General features: G+C 35.8%; 1 protein-coding gene across 8 annotated transcripts in view; it reads left to right on the forward strand.

Moving 5' to 3' along the window:
- The window catches only part of LOC125923825 (disintegrin and metalloproteinase domain-containing protein 5-like), a 131,505-nt gene that overhangs the window by 80,619 nt on the left and 27,495 nt on the right, over nucleotides 1-23,391 (forward strand). For all 8 annotated transcript variants that reach the window (XM_049632427.1, XM_049632430.1, XM_049632429.1 and 5 more), the window contains 3 exons: nucleotides 7,246-7,441; nucleotides 16,258-16,348; nucleotides 16,872-17,091. In XM_049632427.1, the coding sequence (XP_049488384.1) occupies nucleotides 7,246-7,441; nucleotides 16,258-16,348; nucleotides 16,872-17,091 (507 nt within the window). The remainder of the gene's footprint in view (nucleotides 1-7,245; nucleotides 7,442-16,257; nucleotides 16,349-16,871; nucleotides 17,092-23,391) is intronic.

Raw genomic sequence — 23,391 nt, forward strand, 5'->3', positions numbered from 1 at the left:
TGGGTTCTCTATTCTGTTCCATTGATCTGAGTGTCTGTTCTTGTGCCAGTACCATACTGTCTTGATGATTACAGCTTTGTAGTATAGCTTGGAGTCTGGGATTGTGATGCCTCCTGCTTTGGCTTTCTTTTTCAAGATCACTTTGGCTATTTGGGGTCTTTTTGGGTTCCATACAAATTTTAGGATTATTTGTTCTAGCTGTGAAGAATGCTGGTGTTACTTTGATAGGGATTGCATTCAATATGTAGATTGTTTTGGGTAGTATCGACATTTTAACAATATTTGTTCTTCCTATCCAGGAGCATGGAATCTTTTTCCATTTTTTTGTGTCTTCCTCAATTTCTTTCATAAGCTTTCTATAGTTTTCAGTGTATAGATTTTTCACCTCTTTGGTTAGATTTATTCCTAGGTATTTTATGGTTTTTGGTGCTACTGTAAATGGGATCAATTCCTTGATTTCTCTTTCTGTCACTTCAACCAATTTCTGTGCATTAACTTTATATCCTACAACTTTGCTGAATTCATGGATCAGTTCTAGCCATTTTTTTGAGGAATCTTTTGGGTTTTCCATGTAGAGTATCATCTCATCTGCGAAGAGTGAAAGTTTGACCTCCTCCTGGCTGATTTGGATGCCTTTTATTTCTTTGTGCTGTCTGATTGCTGAAGCTAAGACTTCCAATACTATGTTGAATAACAGTGGTGAGAGTAGACATCCCTGTCTTGTTCCTGACCTTAGGTGGAAAGCTCTCAGTTTTTCCCCATTGAGGGTGATATTAGTGTTGGGTCTTTCGTATATGGTTTTTATGATCTTGATGTATGATCCTTCTATCCCTACTTTCCTGAGGGTTTTTATTTTTAATCCATTCTGATAACTTATATCTTTTGATTGGAGCCTTTAGTCCATTTATACTCTGAGTAATTATTGAAAGAGATGAATTTGGTGCCAATGTGTTACCTGTAGAATTGATATTTCTGGCAATGTCCTTTGGTCCTTTCTAGCCTTTGTTGCTTTTGTTCTTTTTTTTTTCTGACTCAAAGGTTCCCCCTTAAAATTTCTTTGTAGGGCTGGTTTAGTGGTCATGAAGTACTTTAGTTTTTGTTTGGGAAACTCTTTTCTACCTTCTATATTGAATGGCAGCCTTGCTGGATAGAGTATTTTTGGCTGCATATTGTTTACATTCAGCACATTGAATATATCTTACCACTCCTTTCTGGCTGCCAAGTTTCTGTGGAAAGATCTGCTGTGAACCTGATCCCAACCTGATGCCTTATAGTTTAGGGACTTTTAAGTTTTTTCAGGATTCTTTCCTTGTCTTTGTATTTTGTGAGTTTGACTATGATATGTTTTGGTGATGGCTGGCCTTTGTTGAATTTAATGGGAGTTCTTGGTGCTTCTTGGAACACAGATTTGAAGTCTGTGTTCTTCCCCAGATTAGGGAAGTTTTCTGTGATAAATGGCTTACATAAACCTTCTGCCCCTTTTTTCTCTCTTTATCTTCTGGCACTCCTACTATACAAAGGTCATTATGTTTTAATAAGTAATTGAGTTCCTTAATTCTGCTTTTGTGTCCCTGATCTTTGTTTCCCTCTTCTTTCCAGCTTCATTATTTTCCATAATTTTATCTTCTATATCACTAATTCACTCCTCTGCCTTACCCATCCTCATTTTTATGGCCTCCATTTGGGTTTGCATATTGGTAATAGCATTTTTAATTTCAGCCTGACTAGATTTTAGCTCTTTTAGCTCTGCAGAAAGGGATTATCTGATGTATTCTATGCTTTTGCAAAGCTGCCTATTATCCTTATCATTGTTCTTTTAAATTCTAGTTCAGATATCTTACTTATAACTACATTTACTAAGACCCTGGCTATCATTTCTTCTTTTCTTTCTTTTGAGTTGAATTCCTCCATCTTGTCATTTTGGAGGAAGAAAAAACAACAACAACAACAACAACAACAACAACAATAATAGAATGAAATAAAAACAAAAATTGTGCAAAAATCAAATAAAGGAAGCTAGACCCTAGGTGTGTTTTGGTCTTCCTGTTAACACAAGCTTGATAGAAAACAAAGAAAAGAGCAAAAAATAAAAATTTTAAAAATAAAAAATAAAATAAAAAATTTTGCTCTTTCTGCATCCAAGACACAAAAGAAAAATAACAACAACAACAGTAAAAACCAACAACAACAATGAAAAATGAATAAACAAATTACAAACAAAAAATCCCAAATGAAGCTAGATCCAGTTTCCCCTAGAGCTAAAACCTTGCAGCAGTCTGTGGGTGGTAGATTAAGATCGTGGAAGGGATTCACGCTTGTCTTCTGAGGGAGGAGCTTGCTGTTCTGATTCTCAATCCTACTTGCTCTAGTGGAGATGTGCCTCGAGGGCCGGGGGTGTGTGGGCTCTTGGTGTAACAGCTCCATTCTCCATTTGGTCGTGCTTTTTAGCTTCCTGGTGTCCGACAGTATTGGTGGACTAAAGGTGAAAATGGCTTCACACTACTGTCAAGTCTCCAGAGTAGGAAATTCATGCCCTCACAGACACAGGATTGCATATCAGTCACCGCTCTTATATCCCCCACTTCTGTCAGCACCCTGCCTTCCCCTGTGTCCCAGCTGTCTGCCTACCAGGCAGCATCTCCTTCCAGAATTTTATATCAGGTATGGTTGTGTTTCAAAGTACTTCAGAAGACCCTTGGGATTTGGACACAGTGATCTTCTGGGGGAGGGTGTCACCACACTGTGGCCAGCATGTCTCAGGAAATAGTCATGCCACTGCTCAGTGGCAGGGACTCAGAGTTAATGGGAAGTCACAACACACAACTGGCACCAGGGTATGCTGCCTTCAGCCAGTGTCTGTGTTCCTTTACGGGTGAATGGGTGAAGGTGACAGCTTGATGGTGCCAGCCCTGTCTTTTGCCCACAGAGAGGCTGTATCATCTCTACCAAGCATATTCCAAGCAGGGGAACTGCTTCTCCTTGAGCAACCCAGGTTATCCTCAGATGGCTCTGCACACTCCAGGGGCTCCACCCTGCTTCCTCCAGGGAACACCACCAGGGGCTGACCTCTGAAACTTCAGACTCTGTGCTCCACTGTTCGTAGAAAGTACTGGTGGTATTGAAACTGTCCTTTTTCCTCTGTCAGTGGTTTTGGGGAACAGTTTTCTTATGCAGTCCCCTATGGATGTTTTCACTCTTTCTCTCTTGCTGCTTTCAGGGGGGAGTGCTTTCTTATGCAAATCTGATGCACTTCTCCTCCTACCTCCCATCTTTCTCCTCTCTGGGAAAACGGCTGTCTCCCCTCTGTGGCACTGGCACTGTGGCTATTCTCTCCCCCAGTTCACCTCTTTGCACCATGTACCTGTTGTGTTCTCTCCCTCAAATTATACAGATTGTTCTGTTAGTCCTCAGATCAATTCCCTAGGTATTCAAAATACCTTGATGTCCATCTAGCTATGTTCAAGGGACAAGACAAACCCAGGATCCCCTTACTACACCATATTAACTGCCCCAAGCCATAGGCTCTCTTTAATATTTTTTCTTTTTTCTTCTTCTGACTGGATAATTTTATTTTATTTTATTTTTTTTAACTTTTTTTTTTAACGTTTATTTATTTTTGAGACAGAGAGAGACAGAGCATGAAGGGGGAAGGGGCAGAGAGAGAGGGAGACACAGAATCTGAAACAGGCTCCAGGCTCTGACCTGTCAGCACAGAGCCTGATGCGGGGCTTGAACTCAGGGACCGTGAGATCATGACCTGAGCCGAAGTCGGACACTTAACCGACTGAGCCACCCAGGCGCCCCTGACTGGATAATTTTAAATGATTGCCCTTGAGTTAACTGTTTCTTCTGCTTGATCAGCTGTGCCTTTAAAGCTTTTTAATAGAATTTTTCAGTTCAATCATTGTATTATTCAGATCTAGAATTTCTTCTGTTTGGTTCTTTTAAAAAAATTTTTTCTCTTCTTTGTGAAACTTCTCATTTCATTCATGTATTGTTTTCCTGATTTTGTTTATGTCTATCTGTGCTCTCTTGTCTGAGCTTATGATGATTATTTTTAATTTTTTGTCAGACACTTTGTACATTTCCATTTCTTTCATTTGTCTTCCACAAGACCTCTGTTGTTGGCATCATGTTTCCTTGATTCTTGATGTTTCTTGAAGTCTTGAACTGCTGCCTTCACAATGGAAGTGTTTCACATCTCTTCTAGTGTTTACTAGCTGGCTTCGAGAGAGAAAGAAACCAGTCAGTAGTCAGACCAACTAGAGTTTTGGGGGTCTCTCAGACCTTTTTTATGGGTGTGCTTGTTCCACTCCTCTTCCCGGGTTGTTTCACACCTCCAGAGGGCCGGAGTTTAGGGTTGTACACCTTCTCTCAATCCCAGAAAGTCAGTATGGCTATGGAGAGCCCCTCAGAAAATTTCCATAAAACAGTGCCCTGAAGTGTTCAAGGTTGTGCAATTCAGCAAAGTCCAGCCAGGTGCTGATATCCATGTGTTGTCTGCAGGATTGTGCCCACTTGTTGGAGCCTCATGTGTGCCATCTGCTGGAGAGTTTGTCGTTCTGGCGACAAGTTGTGAGTGTGGAGTACTGGGGGTGTTAGTTGGCTTGTTGTGGGTGTCCTCAGATAATGCATCCTGTTGGCTCATGGGTGAGGTTCTTGCTGAAGTCTGTAAGACAGTTAATTAGATATGTGGCTGGTTGTTGTAATCTATGTGCTAGTTGATGTGAACCCCCATCTCTTTTCCCTAGTCCTTGGTATCTCAAGACTATTTAAGTATGCCAATTCCCTAAGTGGTCTGAGTCGGGTGAGACAAAAGTAAATCTCTTGGACAGTGTTTTTCAGGGCTGGGGAAACCAGCTTCTCATCACTTTTATTTTCCTCTGTCAGAGAAATCACAAGCCAAGAGTCTCTCTTGGCATTGAGCGGTGCCACCTTGAGGAATGGATAATGTGGGTAAAATGAAACTGTTCTTACCATGTTCCAATGAATCTACTCTCAGATTTTTTGCTTCATGTGGGGACTAGAACCTTTCAGCCAGATTGTCATTCAAGGTAGTTGTTAAAACAGGCATTTCTGTGAGGATATGCAGCCAGGAATCTCTTATTCTAACATTTGCTGATGTTACTCTCCTCTTCTTTTCCATTATTTAATATAATTTAGTCATAATTATTCATATTAAGGGTAACTTTAAAAAAATTGACTAACCTATCAAACACAAGAAGTATAGAAGATTACTAAGTTTCCTGACATTGATGCATCAAAAGGGAATAACTTAAACCAGTTGTATCAACAGGGATATGTGAACAAGTGCTATTGAGACTGGAATAGTCGTTGGGCCTAATTATCAAAAGGGACATAGCCCAAGCTATGAATTTTCTGATGTACATAATACTCTCTTTACTATGCAGTCAAGGCTGGTGTGGTGGTCAGAGGCAATAAATTAACCCACCCATTCCTTAGTTGTGTAAAGGGTCATAGCCCTGACAATGAATGACACATTACATGTACAGACTGAAAGTCTTGGCAAAAAATAAAAATAAATTAAAAACAAAATAAAAAAACAAAAAAGATTTTAAGAGAAAGCACTTCAGAAACAAGGAGTCAGCCATTTTTAAGTTTTAGGGCCATTTTGGAATTAGGGAGCCAAGTAAAGAAAAATTAACACCTCTTAATAAAGGAGCAAGTAGGATGATAAAACATTTGAGGAACTGCACATTTATAAGTGTATTGAAAAAGAAGTTGGGTGAAAGAAGCCAATCTGAAAAAGTTACAGACTCTATGATTCCAAATATATGACATGCTGGAAAAGGTCAGACTACAAAAAGGACCATAAAAAGATCAGTGATTGCCAGGGACTGAAGGGGAGATGAATGGGCAGAGCATGAGGGATTTTTAGGGCAGTGAAAATACTTTGTAAGATACCATAACAATAGATACGTGTCATTATACATATGTTTAAGCCCATAAAATATATAACAACAAGAAAGAACTTTCATGTAAACTATGGACTTTGAGTGATTATGATGTGTCACATAAGTTCATCAATTGTAACAAATATACCACTCCAGTTGGAGATGTTGATTAGAGGGGAGGCTTTGTATGTGCTGATCAAGGGTTATATGGGAAGTCTCTGTACTTACCCTCATATTTTCTGTGGCCCTTAAACTGCTATAAAAGACAGTCATAACAATAGAGGAAATTAGAATAAATGTAATATTTCCATTTATACATATTTATAACAGGAAGCATATTTTAAAGAAAGTAATATTAATACTTTTTCATTATACTTATATGTATCTTCCTTTAGAAACAATTTTGATCATTGTTTTTTATTTGATTGTTAACTCTATAAGCTTGGGTGACACAAGTATTGTGTTTTGTCTTCCCACCCATCACTTGAAGAATTTGTGTCAGAATTGCTATATATTGCAAATACTTGCCAACATGGAAAAAAGTATACAGAAAACCTATTTTGGGGAGTGGTGAATGTTACAGAGGTTGAGCCTCTAGGACCTTTGAAAGCTAGAACAAATTTGACTTGGTCTGCATAGGATAGTGATGATAGCGATGAGAAACTGGGGCTTAGGTTGAGGAAAGGGTTTGCAGTGATGATATTTGGGTATTTGTTGGTGAAGACAGGTATACAGGAAATGAATCCTGAAGCTATTAGCTAAAGCATAAGTGCTAAAGAGATCAGAGATATGTAATTGAGGACATTATTTTTTTTTACAGTTGTTTACAATATGATATGTGAAATAAACATTTCCTGTGTGTCCTTAAATTACCTTTAAAAACATCTAGAAACTGTTTTCTAAATCTTTATCATGTATATTTATTGTTTTGTAAATGGTTGATTTCTGCTTTAAGGAACAGCATATGGAGAAACCATGTGAGCATAGCCATAATGGGTTGGAAGTAACTTTTTTGAAAGTAATTTTTATGTTAATTCCTTAGCCGTGCTTTTTGTCTTTCTTTTTTTTTTTTTTTAAAATAATTATGGTAGTCTACTTATCTTTGAGTTTCTCACTTCTCTCACGAGCATTATCCACTCCTTTATCCACAGTAAATTTAGTTTTTTAAATTTCTGTGCAATGCTTAAGTAGTTAATAAGAAGACTTAATTTTCTCATTGCTCTTAGCAACTTAGGAAAAAGTAAATGAATGAAAATTTAAAACTTGAAGGGAAGTAGAACTTGAGTATCATTGATGCATAATCTTTTCTTATGTTCCTTTTCCCTTTTAGCTAAAATCAATTGGTATACAGTGTAGGAAATCATATGATGAATGTGATTTCACTGAATATTGCAATGGAGTTTCCCCACACTGTATGCCTGACACTTATGCACGTAATGGACAAAGTTGTGATTCGGGCGATTCCTTCTGTTACAAAGGACGATGTCGCATATTTACCAAACAGTGTAAAGAATTGATTGGAGGAGGTAATGACCATAAACTTTCTCCTTAGTTCCTAAATTCTGATTATTACAAGCTTTGTTATTCAATTTTATAGAACAAAAGTAAATGTGATTTTTAATGAGTGACATCTGCCTAGTATATATTAGTGTTAAAGGAAATAAAATTTTCTTGATTCTGAAAAATGAAAAAAAACCCCAGAATTTATATGGAATTCTTGTTTGCAAAGGAAGAAACCTCAAGTGGAAATGCAATTTGTCAGAATATTATATAGAATTTGTGGTGGTGGGGTTTAGTTTAGGCTTAAATGAAACAAGGGTTTTTACTAGAACAAAGCAGAGCTCACCAAAGCCAGTAGGGAGATTCAAGACACCCTCTCGTTAGAGATTCTTACCACAGTGCAGTGCCTTACAAGCAGGGAGAAAACATCTAGCTCTCAGCTTCACCCAGCAGAGAAGGATTTGCTTAGATGTCCAACATGCATACATTTTCAAGGGGGATGCCCAAACATCTGGAATCTGTCCTGCCAGTTCTGGGAGCTCTGATGGGTCTGAACTGTCTAGATGTCCAGGGGCAACAGGGGTGGCAGCTTGAGCTATTAGACATCAATGGTACTCCTCCTGCTCACCACCAAGTGAGTAGATAAATAATCCTAGTTCCCAGCTTTCTATTTGGGAGGCAAAGACTTGATCCATTAGTCCAGATCCCCAAGTACCAAACAGAAATCATGACGCTTATAATACACTAACAACTGAAAAATGCGTTAGAGGTATTCAACAGCAGACTAGATCAAGCAAACAAAATGACCAATGAACTCAAGGAGAAGTCACTGGAAATGATTAAGTAAGAACAGCAAATAAGATAAAGGAATGAGAAACAGTGACTTAAAGGACTTATGGAGCACCATTAGTGGGACTATATGCATTATGAGAGTTCCAGAAAAAAGAACAGAGAAGAAAAGGATCAGAAAGCACATTTGGGGCACCTGGGTAGCTCAGTCTGTTGAACATCTGACTCTTGGTTTTGGCTCACATTTGGTTTGTGGGATCAAGCCCCACATTGGGTTCTGAACTGACAGTGTGGAGCCTGCTTGGTATTCTCTCCCCCCCACTCATGCTTGCTCTCTCTCTTTCCCTCTCTCTCTCTCACTCTTCCTAAAAATAAACAAATAAACTTTAAAAAAGAAAGAAAGAAAGCATATTCTAAGAAATGATGGTTAAAAAATTCCAAAGCTGGAAGAAGGAAATGAGATATCCAGATTGAGAAAGACCAAATAACCTCAAATAAGATAAACCCAAAGAAATCCATAAAATACATTATAATAAAATTGCCAAAATTCAAAGACAAAGAGAGAATTTTTTAAGTAGAAAAAAAAAGTAAGTTTTTACATCCAAAGGAACCCCCATAGGACTATGAGGAAAGTTTTCATCAGAAATCTTACAGTCCAGAAGGTAGTGGGAAGATATATTCAAAGCACTGAAAGAAAAAGCTGCCAACAAAGAATATTATATCAGGCAAAACTGACTTTCAAAAATTAAGGGGATATAAAATCTTTCCAGACAAACAAAAGCCAAATGAATTCGTGACCACTAGATCTGCCTTACACAAAATGCTAAAGGTAGTAATGCTAGCATTATGGTGGCATAAGACATCCCTCTTTTTGTGTTTCCTTTTTAACAAAAAATCCACATATATTTATTATATATCAGGTCTATTTTAGGAAGAACAGAAGATGGGAAAATTGTTCCCAAGCTCTAAGAAATTAAATTTTAGATGTAAACATCTAAAAGATGATGTTAAGAGTAAAATACTAATTAGTAATGGGCTTCTGAGTAAGAAAATAATGCAATGAAGCTTTAAAAATGTTTTAGCTGAATTATTTTAAATAATATATAAGACAATGTCTACATATAAAATGAAATGGGTTCTTTTGTCTTTCCACAAATTTTTTATTGTGTTAAAATACACGTAACATAAAGTATACCATATTGAGCCATTCGTAACTTTTCACCTTGTAAAACTGAAACTCAGTACCTATTAAGCAATAACTCCATTCTTTCTCCTTCAGTCCCTGGCAACCACCATTCTACTTTCTGTATCTTTGATTTTGACTATGCTAGGTACCATATGAGTAGAATCATATAGTATTTGTCTTTTTGTGACTGGCTGATTATTTCACTTAGCGTAATGTCCTCAAGATTCACCCATGTTGTAGAATATTGCAAAATTTCTATCCTTTTTAATGCTGAATAAAATTTCATTGTTTGTGTGTATATAGCACATTTTTATTTTTCCATGCATCCATTGATGAACACTTGGGTTGCTTTCAAATTCTTAGTTAATTTTTATTTTGTTTTTTGAGAGAGAGACAGAGTATGGGGCAGAGAGAGAGAGGGAGAAAGAGAGAATACCAGGTAGGCTCCATGTTGTCAGCACAGAGCCCGATGTGGGGCTTGAACCCACAAACTGCGAGATCATGACCTGAGCCAAAACCAAGAGTAAGACTTTGCCTCAGGTCATGATTTCACAGTTCGTGGGTTTGAGCCCCACGTTGGGCTCTGTGCTGAGAGCTCGAAGCCTGGAGCCTGCTTCAGATTCTGTGCCTCCTTCTCTCTCTGTCCCTCCTCTCTCCCCCCCACCCCCGTCTCTCTCTCAAAAATAAATAATGGGGGAAATAAGGATGTTATTTGAGTATTGAGTTTTTGTTACTCTACCTCCTTAAATTTAAATTTTGCACCATTCTAATCCTGGTCCTTGGGTAGAATTTGGAGGAATTGAGAAGTTTGAACTAGATTTAATCAAACAAAATCAAATCAAATCAGTAAATTGGGACAAAGCAAACAGATGCTAATTACTTATTGGGTGGGTTCAAGAGTAGGCCTTTTCAAAAGAGAATTGCTTATTATGGTAGATTCTGCTCACAAACCTATTTGTAGATTGTGTTTTGTAGCATCCTTTATGTGTATAGGTTGTGTCAGGAGAGAGAATGAAGTTTATTGAGCATGTTCTTCAACTATGAGAACTGTAAAGTTGCTAAGGAGAGCTCCTTTGCCAATTAATAGTGGTGACAACAAAAGATCTCAGTTTTTATTACATGTGACTAACATGATCAACACAACACACCTCTAAATAACCAAGTCAAAGTGATGGGGCAGCTATTATTAGATTTGAATTTTTTGTGATTTAAAAATTAGACATAACTAAACATATGACAGGGGTGAAGTAGGTGCACATTGGCATCCTTCCTGATTTTAAAATGCAGTAATTATTTTTTTTAAGATTTTATATTTTATTTTGAGAGAGTGTCAGTGGGGGAGAGGGGCAGAAGGAGAGAGAGAGGATCTTAAGCAGTTTCTGTGCTCAGCATAGAGCCAGACGTGGGGCTCAATCCCATGACCCTGAGATCATGACCTGAACCAAAATCAAGAGTCAGAAACTCAACTGACTGAGCCAAAAAAGACAATTCTTTTTTTTTTAATTGAAGTATAGTTGACACATAATGTTACAGTAGTTTCAGGTGTACAGCGTAGTGATTCAACAACTCTATACATTATGCTGTGCTCACCATAAGTGTAGCTACCATCTGTCCATACAACACTATTACAACACCATTGACTATATTCCCTATGTTTTACTTTTTATCCCCATGACTTATTAATTCCATAACTGGAAGCCTGTATCTCCCATTACCCTTCACCCATTTGCCCATCTCCCATACTCCTTACTGGCAACCATTAATTTATTCTTTGTATTTATGGGTCTGTTTCTGCTTTTTGTTTTTGCTTTTTGTACATGTTTTGTTTCTTAGATTTCACATATAAGTGAAATCATATCGTTTTTGTTTTTCTCTTTCTGACTTATTTTACTTAGCATAATATCCTTTGGTCCATAAATTTTGTCACAGATGTCAGTATCTCATTATTTTTATGGCTGAGTAGTGTTCCATTGTGTGTGTGTGTCTATATATATACATATGTACATATGTATATATATAGACACACACACATATATGTGTGTATATAAATATGTATATGTATATGTATATGTATATGTATATGTATATATATAAAGAATATTACATCTTCTTTAACCATTCATCTATTGATGGATGCTTAGGTTGTTCCATATTTTGGCTACTGTAAATAATGTTGTAATAAACATAGGGATGCATGTATCTTTTTGAATTATGGTTTTTTTTGTCTGTTTGTTTTTTTGGGTATATACACAAGAGTGGAATTAGTCATATGATATTTCTATTTTTAATTTTTCAAGGCACCTCCATACTATTTTCAATAGTGGATATACCAATTTACATTCCTACCAAAGGTGCACAAGTGTTCCTTTTTCTTTACATCCTTGTCTTTATTTTTATTTTTTTTACTTTTAAAATTTACATCCAAATTAGTTAGCATATAGTGCAACAATGATTTCAGGAGTAGATTCCTTAGTGCCCCTTACCCATTTAGCCCATCCCCCCTCCCACAACCCCTCCAGCAACCCTGTTTGTTCTCCATATTTATGAGTCTCTTCTGTTTTGCCCCCTCCCTGTTCATCCTTGTCTTTAATTGTCTTTTTGATTCTAGTCATTCTGAGAGGTATAAGGTGGTGTCTCATTTTGTTTTTTCTTTGAATTTTTCTGATGATTAGTGATGAGTATCTTTTCAGGTGTCTGTTGGACATCTGCATGTCTTCTTTGGAAAATGTCTATTTAGGTCCTCTGCCCACTTTTTAAATTGGATTGTTTGCTTATTTTTGGTGTTGAGTTGTGTAAGTTCTTTACATAATTTGGATCTTTTTTTTTTTTTTACATAATTTGGATCTTAACCCTTTATTGGGTATATATCATTTGCAAATATATTCTCCTATTTAGTAGATTGCCTTTTTTCTTTGTTGATGGTTCTCTTTGATGTGCAAAAGCTTTTTAATTTGATGTAGTCTTACTAGTTTATTTTTGCTTTTCTTTCCCTTGCCTGAGGAGACATATTTAGAAACATGCTGCTATGACTGGTGTCAAAGAAATTACTGTGTGTTTTCTTCTGGGAGTTTTATGGTTTTGTGCCTTACTTTAGGTCTTTAATCCACTTTGAGTTTATTTTTGTGAATGGTGTGAGAAAGTAGGCCAATTTTTATTCTTTTTCATGTAGCTGTCCAGTTTTCCAGCACTATTTATTGAAGAGTCTGCCTTTTCCCCAGTGTATATTCTTGCCTCCTTTGTCATAGATTAATTGACAATGTAAGTATGGGTTTATTTCTGGTCTCTGGATTATGTTCTGTTGATCTAGGTGTCTCTTTTTGTTCCAGTACCATACTGTTTTGATTACTACAGCTTTGCACCATATTTTGAAACCTGGAATTGTGATACTTCCAGTTTTGTTCTTCTTTCTCAACATTGCTTTGGCTGAGGTCTTTTGTGCTTCCATAAAAATTTTAATATTATTTGTTCTATTTATGTGAAAAATGCTGTTGAATTTTTGACAGGGATTTCATTGAATGTGTAGATTGTTTTGGGTAGTATGAAAAATTTAATAATATTGATTCCTCCAATCCATGACCATGGAATCTTGCATTAGTTTGTGTCATCTTCAACTTCTTTTGTCAGTGCTTTAGTTTTCAGAGTACAGGTCTTTCACCTTGGTTAAGTTTATTCCTAGGTATTTTATTATTTTTTGGTGCAATTGTAAATGGAGTTGTTTTATTAATTTCTCTTTATTCTACTTCATTGTTAGTGTACACAGGCACAAGAAAATTTTGCATATTAATTTTATATCATGTAACTTTACTGAATTCTGCACATTTACTGAATTATTACTTCTAATAGTTTTTTTTTGTGGAGTCTTTAGGCTTTTCTATATATAGTATCATGTCCTCTGCAAATAGTAACTGTTTTACTTCTTCCTAACCAATTTGAATTTCTTTTATTACTTTTTCTTGTCTAATCGCTGTGGCTAGAATTTCTAGTACTAAGTTGAATAAAAGTGGTGAGAGTGGACATTCTTGTATTTTTCCTGATCTTAGAGGAAAAGTGCTGTTTTTCACCATTGGGTCTGATGTTAGCTGTGGGTTTTTCATATGTGACCTTTATTATGTTGAGGTATGTTCCCTCTAAACCCACTTTGTTGAGATTTATCATAAAAGGTTATTGAATTTTGTCAAATACTTTTTCTGCATTTGACAAATGATCATATAATTTTATCCCTCATTTTGTTAATGTGGTGTATCCACATTATTGAACCATCACTGCATCCCCAGAATAAATCCCACTTGATTGTGGTGGATGATCCTTTTCATATATTGTTGAATGTGATTTACTGATATTTATTGAGGATTTTGTATGTATGTTACTCAGAGATATTGACCTGCAGTTTTTGCTTTGTAGTATGTTTATGTGGTTTTGGTCTTAAGGTGATGCTGGCTGCATAGAGTGTATTTGAAACTTTCCTCTTCTTTTATGTTTTGGAAGTTTGAGGAGAATAGGTATTAATTATACTTTAAATGTTTAGTAGAATTCTTGACCTTGACTTTTATTTTTTGGTAGTTTTTTGAGTACTAATTTAATTTCATTACTAGTTATTGGTGTGTCCAGATTTTCTATTTCTTGTTTTGTTAAATTGTTTTTTTAAAGAAAGAGAGAGTTTACATGAGCAGGGGAGAGGGGCAGAGGAAGGGAGGGAGGGAGAGAAAGAGAAAGAGAGAGAGAGAGAGAGAGAGAGAGAGAGAGAGAATCTCAAGCAGGCTCCATGCTCAGTGCAGAACCCAACATGGGTCTTGATCCCATGACCCTGGAATCACAACCCAAGCCAAAATTAAGAGTTGCTCAACTAACTGAGATGCCCCTAAATTTTCTATTTCTTCTTGGTTCACTTTTGCAAGATTGTATGTTTCTAAGAATTTATATATTTTTTTCTGGATTATCCAATTTGTTGGCATATAATTTTTCATAGTAGTCTCTTATAATTCTTTGTATTTCTGTGGTGTCAATTGTTATTTATGCTCTTTCATTCTGATTTTATTTATTTGAGTCCTCTCTCTTTTTTTCTTAATGAGTCTGGCTAAAGATTTATCAATTTTGTTTATCTTTTCAAAGAACCTGCAAGCTCTTGATTTCATTGATCTCTTCTGTTTTTTTTTGTTTGTTAAATTTTTTATTTATTTCTACTCTGATCTTTATTCTTTCCTTCCTTCAACTAACCTTGATCTTTGTTCTTGCAAATTGAAGTGGGTGCAAACTGGCAGTGGGAGGGAGAGGGGAGAGTCCCAGAGCTCTTTGCACAGAGTGCAGAGCTGAAACTGAAGTGGATGAAGGTCATGTTGTCCCAGGGCACTCCATGCACAGGGTATCTAAAGCAAGGCAGGGCATGGGCTGGAGGTTCCCAGGGCACTTTGTGCAGGGGTTGTTCTTGTGGGGTGGCTGGAGCTAAAGCAGGTGTGAGCTGGGAGGTCCCAGGGCATTCTGAACTGGGAGTGCCCCCATAAATCCATCTATAGTCAAGGTGGTATGGGCCTGGTGTGTTCCCCAGGTGCTTTGCACCTATGTCAGTTGGGCAAGATGGTTGGAGCTGTAGTGAGCATGGACCAGGGGTGCCCTGGTGTGGCTTTGGCCACCTTGGTGGGATTACTGGGGATGTCATGGGCTAGGAGCCTGGGACTCACTGAGGTAGTAGACCAGCTAGGGCACCCAGGCCCCTTTCCTGTCCATGCTATCAACGTAGAAAGAGGGTGCAAATCGTGGTGCTTGCCAGCCCCTCCAACCCAAAGGAGTTTTAGTAACTTCCCTGCCATGAGGCAAGATTCTAAGGCTAGTTCTTTTATATTCTAGCTGCTCCTTTAAACCACAGCTTTTTATCTGTGCCAATAGGGTCCAGGGCTGGTATGGGCCAAGGACCCAGATCTCACTGAGAAAATTGTCAGCTGTGGTATCAGGATCCTGCTTTTGCCTATGCTATCAAGGTGGAGGGGATATGTTAACTGTGGTGCTTGCCAGCCCCTCTGACCCATAGAGAGTTCCAACAGCTCTCCTAGTATTTGGCGGAGTTCTAGAACTGCATCTTTTATATTTTAGTTGCTCTTTTAAATTGCATCTTTCCCCCCTGTGATTTCAGGGCAGATGAATCCGCTCATGGTCCCTCAGTCCTATCCCTCCCTACTGGAGCATCAAGGGTGGAAGTTTCCTTTGCTACCATGTCTCCACCTCTCTTGTGATTCTCTTTATGGTCTTTCTGTCTTTCATTGTGTAGAAGCCATTCACTCAGTACTCAGTTCTTCAGGAGGAATTTCTCTATAAATAGATGTATATTTGGTGTGTCCATGGAAGGAGGAGAATTCAGGGTCTTCGTAAGTTGCCACTTGGGACTGGAGCCCTTCAAAATTCTTTTTTTTTAGTGATTGTTAGCATACTAGGAAACAGAGATGAGGGCTTAAGTGTAGAAGAAGAAGAGTTAAGTCAAATGCTCTTTGGGTTTCTTATCAGCATTGCATTATAGATACTCTTTCTCTCCTGTTTCATTTGGACTAAGGACAAACTATGTTTTCACACTGGATAGGAAACTAAGACAGAAAGTAAACAATTTAGAGGACAAAGAGAGAGCTATGGCTACTTATATTCCTAATAATGTAACAGCATTTGAATAATTTTGCTGGTTATTTTCTGTTTGGTGCAGAACAAAGTCTATAGATTTAGAATGAGAGGCTCTCTTTTTAATCAGATCTACTCCAGCAACTTTTTAATGCTAGGCAATTATAAGCCTCCTTAGGTATCACATTATAATTTCCAAAGTGAGTTTATTATTTATATAATGATTGTTGGAATTATGTTTTGTAATTTACTTAAATTTTTTTCTTTCAGCTTCTAGAGGTGCTCCATTTGCTTGTTATGATGAAGTAAACTCAAGAGGAGATAGATATGGAAACTGTGGCCGAAACCATTGTAGTTATGCGTATGTATTTAGAAAATTATAATTTTGTTTGGGATGTTGGTTATATATTGCCAAGATCCTAGAATGTATATGATAATATATCTTATATCTTATTATATGGCAGTTTATCACACATTTCTTTGTTTCATGATCTGAGCTGAACAGTATTACCCATTGCCTACAAATAACATGTGTTCAGTGCCTATAATGTTATAACAACGATATTTATAGTGAGAATTATTTATCCTGTTTTACTAATGAGAGAATTGAAAACCAGTGATAATTTGCTCAAATTTCAGAAGCTAATATCAGACAGATCAGGGCTGTCAGGTTGCAAATATCATTATTTTTTCCCTTGCCACTTCGCCTCACAAAACAAAAAGAGTCACATCATACATAAGTCACTGTGCTCAAAAAATTTGCTGAGAGAAAATTATTGAGACCTGGAGTTAAATTAGTAAGACACTTTAAAAAAACTTAGGTATATCAGCAATCTATGTTATTTCAGTAAAAAGAGAATATTTTTTCTGCCTTATGCTTCTAGTCATCTTCTATGTGGAAAATTAGTTTGTGCTTGGCCACACAAAGAATTAGTGTCACGTGCAAATTTATCTGTGATTTACACACATGTACGGGAAGAAATGTGTGTATCTACATATCGGAACCAAAACAAGGCAAATAAAAATCCATGGACAACAATTGACAGTCCTGAAGAAAGAGATGATACATTTGTAGAAGATGGATCTGTGTGTGGTCCTGATATGGTAATTAGAACAACAACACTTAAAGTGTTCTAAGAATTTTTTTATGGTTATACTCATTTTGAACATACACCAAACAATTCATTTTTAAACAGACTTATTGAGATATTATTTACCATAAAAGTTACCCATGATGTGTACAAATATTTGCTTTTGATTAATGTATGGAATTGTACAACCATCACCACATCCAGTTTTAGAACATAGCATTACTTCCCCAAATTTCCCTCTTGCCCATCTTTCCCCATAAGCAGCACATCCTGTTTTCCCAGATACTAACATCTAACCATAATATGGTACATTTGTTATAATCAGTGAACTAATGTTGGTACATTCTTATTAAATAAATTCCATACTTCATTCAGATTTCTTTTACCTAAAGTCTTTTCCAGGATTCCACTCAGGATACCACATTACAATTATTAGTTATGTATCCTTAGGCTTCTCTTGACAGTTTCTCATAGTTCTTTGTTTTTGATGACCTTGACAGTTGAGGAGAACTGGTCAGATACTCAGTAGAATGTCCCTCAAATTAAGATTTGTCTGATGTTTCTCTTATGATTAGGCTTGGGAGGAAGACCACAGAGGTAAAGTGCCTTTTCACCATATCATTATCAAATGTACATAACTTGTTGATGTTAACCTTGATGGCCTGCCTGATGTAATGTTTGTCAGATTTCTCACTGTAAAATTACTCTTTATTTCCCTTTCCATGTTGTCCTTCCTTGAAAGAAGTTACTGTGCATAGTCCATATTTCAGGAGTAGGAAGTTATGTTTCACCTTGGGGGCTCAATAGCTTGTCTATTTTTCTCCATTTATTTATTCAATCATTTATTTGTAAGATTATAGACTCACGGATATTTATGTTATAGTCTGGGTTATAAACCAGTGCTACTGTATTTCTTTCATTGTTCAACTTTTTCTAGCTTTGGCCATTGGGAGTTCTTTTAGTTGACTCATGTGTCTCTTTGACGAACTCCTAACATTTTGAGGTTTTTTGTTGTTGTTGTTCTTTTTGAATGCTTCCTTACTTTCTGGAATCACAAGATGTTCATTCATATTGTATGTTTCCTACCCCAGTTTCTAAAATCAGCCATTCTCTAAGAAGCCCTGGTTCATCTGAATGGGAAATGGTATTTAGAAAACAAGATCTAGGTATTAATTGTGCTTTTTGCTACTGGAGTGTCACTGCTTCTGGTCCCATCAACAGACAGAGCTAGGAAATCTATATCTTTATAATATTCATGTCTATGTAAACATATGGATAAATACACATGAATATATGGTATATGTATACATGTATATATATTCACACTTACACTCATTATATGGGTGTGTGTGTATATATATATATGTATATATATATATATTTCTATATATACCTACATTAAAAAGAATGAGGTCAAAATTATACTTCCAAATTGAATCCACAATATAAGGTTTATTCTAGCCTCCTACCTTTTCATATTTGTGACTGTTTTCAAAAAACCAAACAAAAGAAATAAAAAATATTTTATTCAAGAATTATTTGGGTTAATTCATTTTTCCTACGTGATGTGGTTAGATTATTTATTTGAAAACAGTACACTTTGGGATTTTCCCCTGTCCTTGTTCATTTTATTTTAGTTATTGATATGTGAAATATAAAGCAATTTTTAAGATTCAGAACTATATATGATTATACTCAGAGAATTATCATCTTTTTATCCTTCTACTCCATTCCCATTGCTACAAACTTTCTATCCCATTCCCATTACTCTCCCCTACTCCCAATAGAAAAACAATTAGTTTTTATTATTTGTTTCTATTATCTTAGTTTTTATTTAATTTCTAGTTATCTTACCTTTTAGTTTTTGCACAGTAGAGTTGATACGTGCATTTTTTATATCTTTTATTAAACAAAAATTAGTATACTATATATGATTTTGCACTTTTTGCTTAACACATTTTGTTGGAATTAATCAGCTGTAGAGTGCTTCCTTATTATTTTATATTTTCTGGCTGAATTTTATTTGATTTATTAAAATTAATGCAATTTTAAATTATGAAAAAATACACATATCAAAAATGACTTGAAAATAGAGAAGAGGAAAAAGAGGAAAAAAGCATTCATACTATCATCACGTAGAGATAAATTCTCTGTATTTCAGAACACTTATTTCTAGTATTTTTAGTGATTATAATATGTTTTCACTGTTTTAATAATACAAAATTAATAAAAATGTAAATTATAAAGGTAATATATCTTTGAATAATTTTTGAAATGGCAAAAAATATGAAGAAAGATAACCATTACACAGAATCCGTTTACTTAGAATTAGCCACAGTTATTGGTGGTCTTTTTTTTCAATTAAACTTTTTATTTTGAAATAATTACACTTTAATGGAAAGTAAAAATAGTTCAGAGAGGCCTTGCCTATCTTTCACCTAGATTGTCTTAATGTCTTTAACCTGTATGATATAAAAAACAGGAAATTGACTTTGGTATAAACCTTATTTAGATTTCATCTCTTTTTATATGAGTGTGTGTGTGTGTGTGTGTGTGTGTGTGTGTGTGTAGTTCTGTGCCATTCTATAGCATGTGTATATTCATGGAACCACCACTACAATCAAGATACAGAACTGTTCCATCACAAAAAGGGAACTGTCTTATGGCTTTACTTTGTATTCATACCTCTCCCCTGTATCCCTAATCCCTCATTCTAATCAATTCTATATCTCTATAATTCTGTCATTTGGAGAATGTTATAATAATAGAATCACGTAGTAACCTGTAGAGATTAGTTTTTGTCAGCCAGGGTAATATCCTTGGGATCTATTTAGGAGGATGCATGTGTCAATAGTTTCTTCATATTTAGTGCTGAGTAATATTCCATTGTATAAATGTACCACAGTTTGCTTAACTATTCATTCTTAACCATTAAGAGTATTTGGGTTTTTCCAGTTTTCATCTATTACAAATAAAATTGCTATTGACGTTTGTGTATAGGTTTTGTGTGGATGTAAGTTTTCATTTCCTGGAGCACAATTGCTGAGCCATGTGGCCAATGTATAAGTTCCTAAGGAATTGCAAATCTATTTTCCAGAGGGTTGTACCTTTTTACATACCCATCAGCAATATATGAGAGATCCAGTTCCTCTGCATCTTCACCAGCATTTGGTATAAACAATAATTTTTATTTTAGCCATAATAATAGATGGATAGTAATATCTCATTGTGGTTTTAAGTTGCATTTTCTTAATGGCTAATGATGTATATCTTTTCATGTGTTTATTTGCCATTTGTATATCACTGTCAATAAAATGTCTCCTGAAGTCCTTTTTGCATTTTCTGGTTGGATTTTTTTAAGTTTATTTATTTTTGCGAGAGAGAGAGTGAGTGAGGGAGGGGAAGAGAGAGTGTGAGACAGAGAATCGCAAATAGACTCTGCATGGTCAGCACAGAGCCTGACTCAGAGCTTGAGCCCATGAATCACAAGATCATGACTTGAGCCGAAACTGAGTTGGATGCTTAACTGACTGAGCCACCAAGGTGCCCAGTTGTTTTTTTTTTTTGGTCAAGTTTTGAGATTTCTATACTGGATGCTGGTTTTTTTTTATCAGTTATGTGGCTTATAAATATTTTCTTTTAATCTGTAGCTTAATTTTCATCCTCTTCACATAGGCTTTCACACTTTCAAGTCAACTCAAAAAGCGCTTTGCCTAGTCCTAGATACCCAAAGTTTTCTCCTATGTGTTTTCCTAAATGTTCTTTATCTTGAGTAAATTTTTGAATAAGGTGTGAGATTTAGGTCAAGATTTAGGTTAAGATTGTGGATAATGCATTATGGTTCTGCAGAGAAACAGAATAGTGTGTGTGTGTATTTACAGAGACAGAGGAATGGCTTATTTCAAGGAATTAGGTCATTTAACTGTGGGCGGTTGGCAAATTTGAAATCTATAGGGCAGGCAGGCAGTCTGGAAATTCAGTTAAGAGTTGATATTACAGTGTTGAGTCTGAATTCTGCAGAGCAGCAGGATGGAAACCCTGGTTGGTTTCTGTGTTGCAATCAGGAGAATAATTCTTTATTGGGAAAACGTCAGTCTTTGCTCGTAAGGCCTTCAACTGATTAGATGGATCCCACCCACATTATGTAAGGTAATTTACTTTACTCAGTGTCTCCTGACTTAAATGTTAATTGCATCTAAAAATACCTTTCACACACAAAAAAAATAAATAAATAAAAAAATAAAAAAATAATAAAAAAAAATAAAAATACCTTTCACATCAAACAACTGTGCGTCATACTTGACATGTAAAATTAGCCACCACAGTTGTGTAATTGCTCTGGTACCATTTGTGGAAAAAACTACACTTCATTCATTACATTGCTTTGCACTTTTGTTCAGAAACTATTGATCATACTTATGTGGGTATATTTCTGGGGTTTTATTGGTTTTATGTTCCTCTACCAATAACACAGTGTTGATTACGTTAGCTATATAAGAAACCTTATTTTGTGGTAGAGTGATTCCTTTCATTTTATTCTGTCAAGATTGTTTTAGGTATTCTATCACTTGTATTTACCAATATAATTTTAGAGTAAGCTTCTTTTTTTCTTACAAGCCAGCCTTGCTGAAATTTTAATAGAAATTGCATTAAACTTATATCAATTTATAGAGAATTGACATCTTGGTAACACTGGAACTTCCAACCCATGAACTTGGAATATTTCTCCATTTATTAAAGCTTTCTTTGATTACTTCTATCATCATTTTGCATTCTTCAAAAAACCAATCCGGTACATTATTTAAGTGTATACATATTTTTTTCATTTTCTTTTGAATGATTGTAATTATTAGAACTTTTTTTTATATAGTTGACACACAACGTTCCATTAATTTCAGGTGTACAACTTAGGGATTCAACTTCTTTTTATGTTATGCTATGATCACCACAAGTGTAGCTATCATCTGTCACCCTACAATGCTCTTACAGTACTACTGACTATAGTCCCTGTGCTGCACCTTTTATTCCATGACTTGTTCATTCCATAATCAGAAGCCTATATCTCTCATTCCCTTTCACCCATTTTGCTCATCCCCCCCACTTCCCTTGTCAACCATCAGTTTGTTCTCTGTATTTGTAGGCTGATTCTGCTTTTTTTGTTTGTTTACCCATTTTTTTTTTTAGATTCCACATATGAGTAAAATCATATGATATTTGTCTTTCTCAGTCTGACTTCTTTCACTTAGCATAATACCCTCCAGCTCCATCCATATTGTCACAAATGGCAAGATCTCATCATTTCTTATGGCCGTGTAATATCAGAGCAGTACAGTACTGGCACAAAAATAGACACATAGATCAATAGAATAAAATAGAGAGCCTAGAAATAAATCCATGCTTGTGTGGTCAATTACTATATGACAAAGGAGGTAATAATATACAATGGGGGAAAAGACTGTCTCTTCAACAAATGGTGTTGGGAAAACTGGGCAGCTACATGCAAAAGAATGAAACTGAACCACTTTCTTACACCAGACACAAAAATAAATTCATAAGGTATTAAAGATCTAAATGTGAGACCTGAGACCATACAAATCTTAGGAGAGAACACAGGCAGCAATTTCTCTGACATAGAAACATTTTTCTAGAGATGTCTCCTAAAGCAAGAGAAACAAATGTAAAAATAAACTGTTGGGACTACATGAAACAAAAAACACTTTTGCACAGTGAAAGAAATTCTTCTGTGCTTTTAAACATTGGTTTCCTCATGTTCATTGTTAGTTTATAGAAATGCCATTACTTTGTGTGTGTGTATCTTGCATCCTGTAATGTTGCTGAACTAACATACTAGTTCCAGGATTTTTTTTTCAGAGTTTCTTTGGGATTTTCTACATAGACAAATCATGTAACTTGGAAATATAGACAATATTGTTTCTTCCTCATCATTCTATATACTTTTAATTTCTTTTTATTGCTTTACTGCCATGGCTAAAACTTCTAGTGCAGTATTGAATATAAATGACAAAAGTGGACATCCTTGCCTTGTTCCTGATCTTAGGGAGGAAAGTGTTAGGGCTTTACATCACTAAACATGATGTTATTTGTAGTTTTGTTTTGTTTTCTTTTTGTAGATGCTCTTTATCATGTTGAACTAATTGTCCTCTACTGAGAGCTTTTATCCTGTGCCTTGGGTTTTTAATTTTTTTTAATTTTTGTCACATGTTTTTTTCTTTATCCTTTGATGTAGTCATATGATTTTTCTTCTTTACTTTGTTGATATATTGGATTACACTGATAGATTTTTGAATGTTGA

Source organism: Panthera uncia, chromosome B1 (assembly GCF_023721935.1).
Source record: "Panthera uncia isolate 11264 chromosome B1, Puncia_PCG_1.0, whole genome shotgun sequence".
NCBI classification, from domain to species: Eukaryota; Metazoa; Chordata; class Mammalia; order Carnivora; family Felidae; genus Panthera; species Panthera uncia.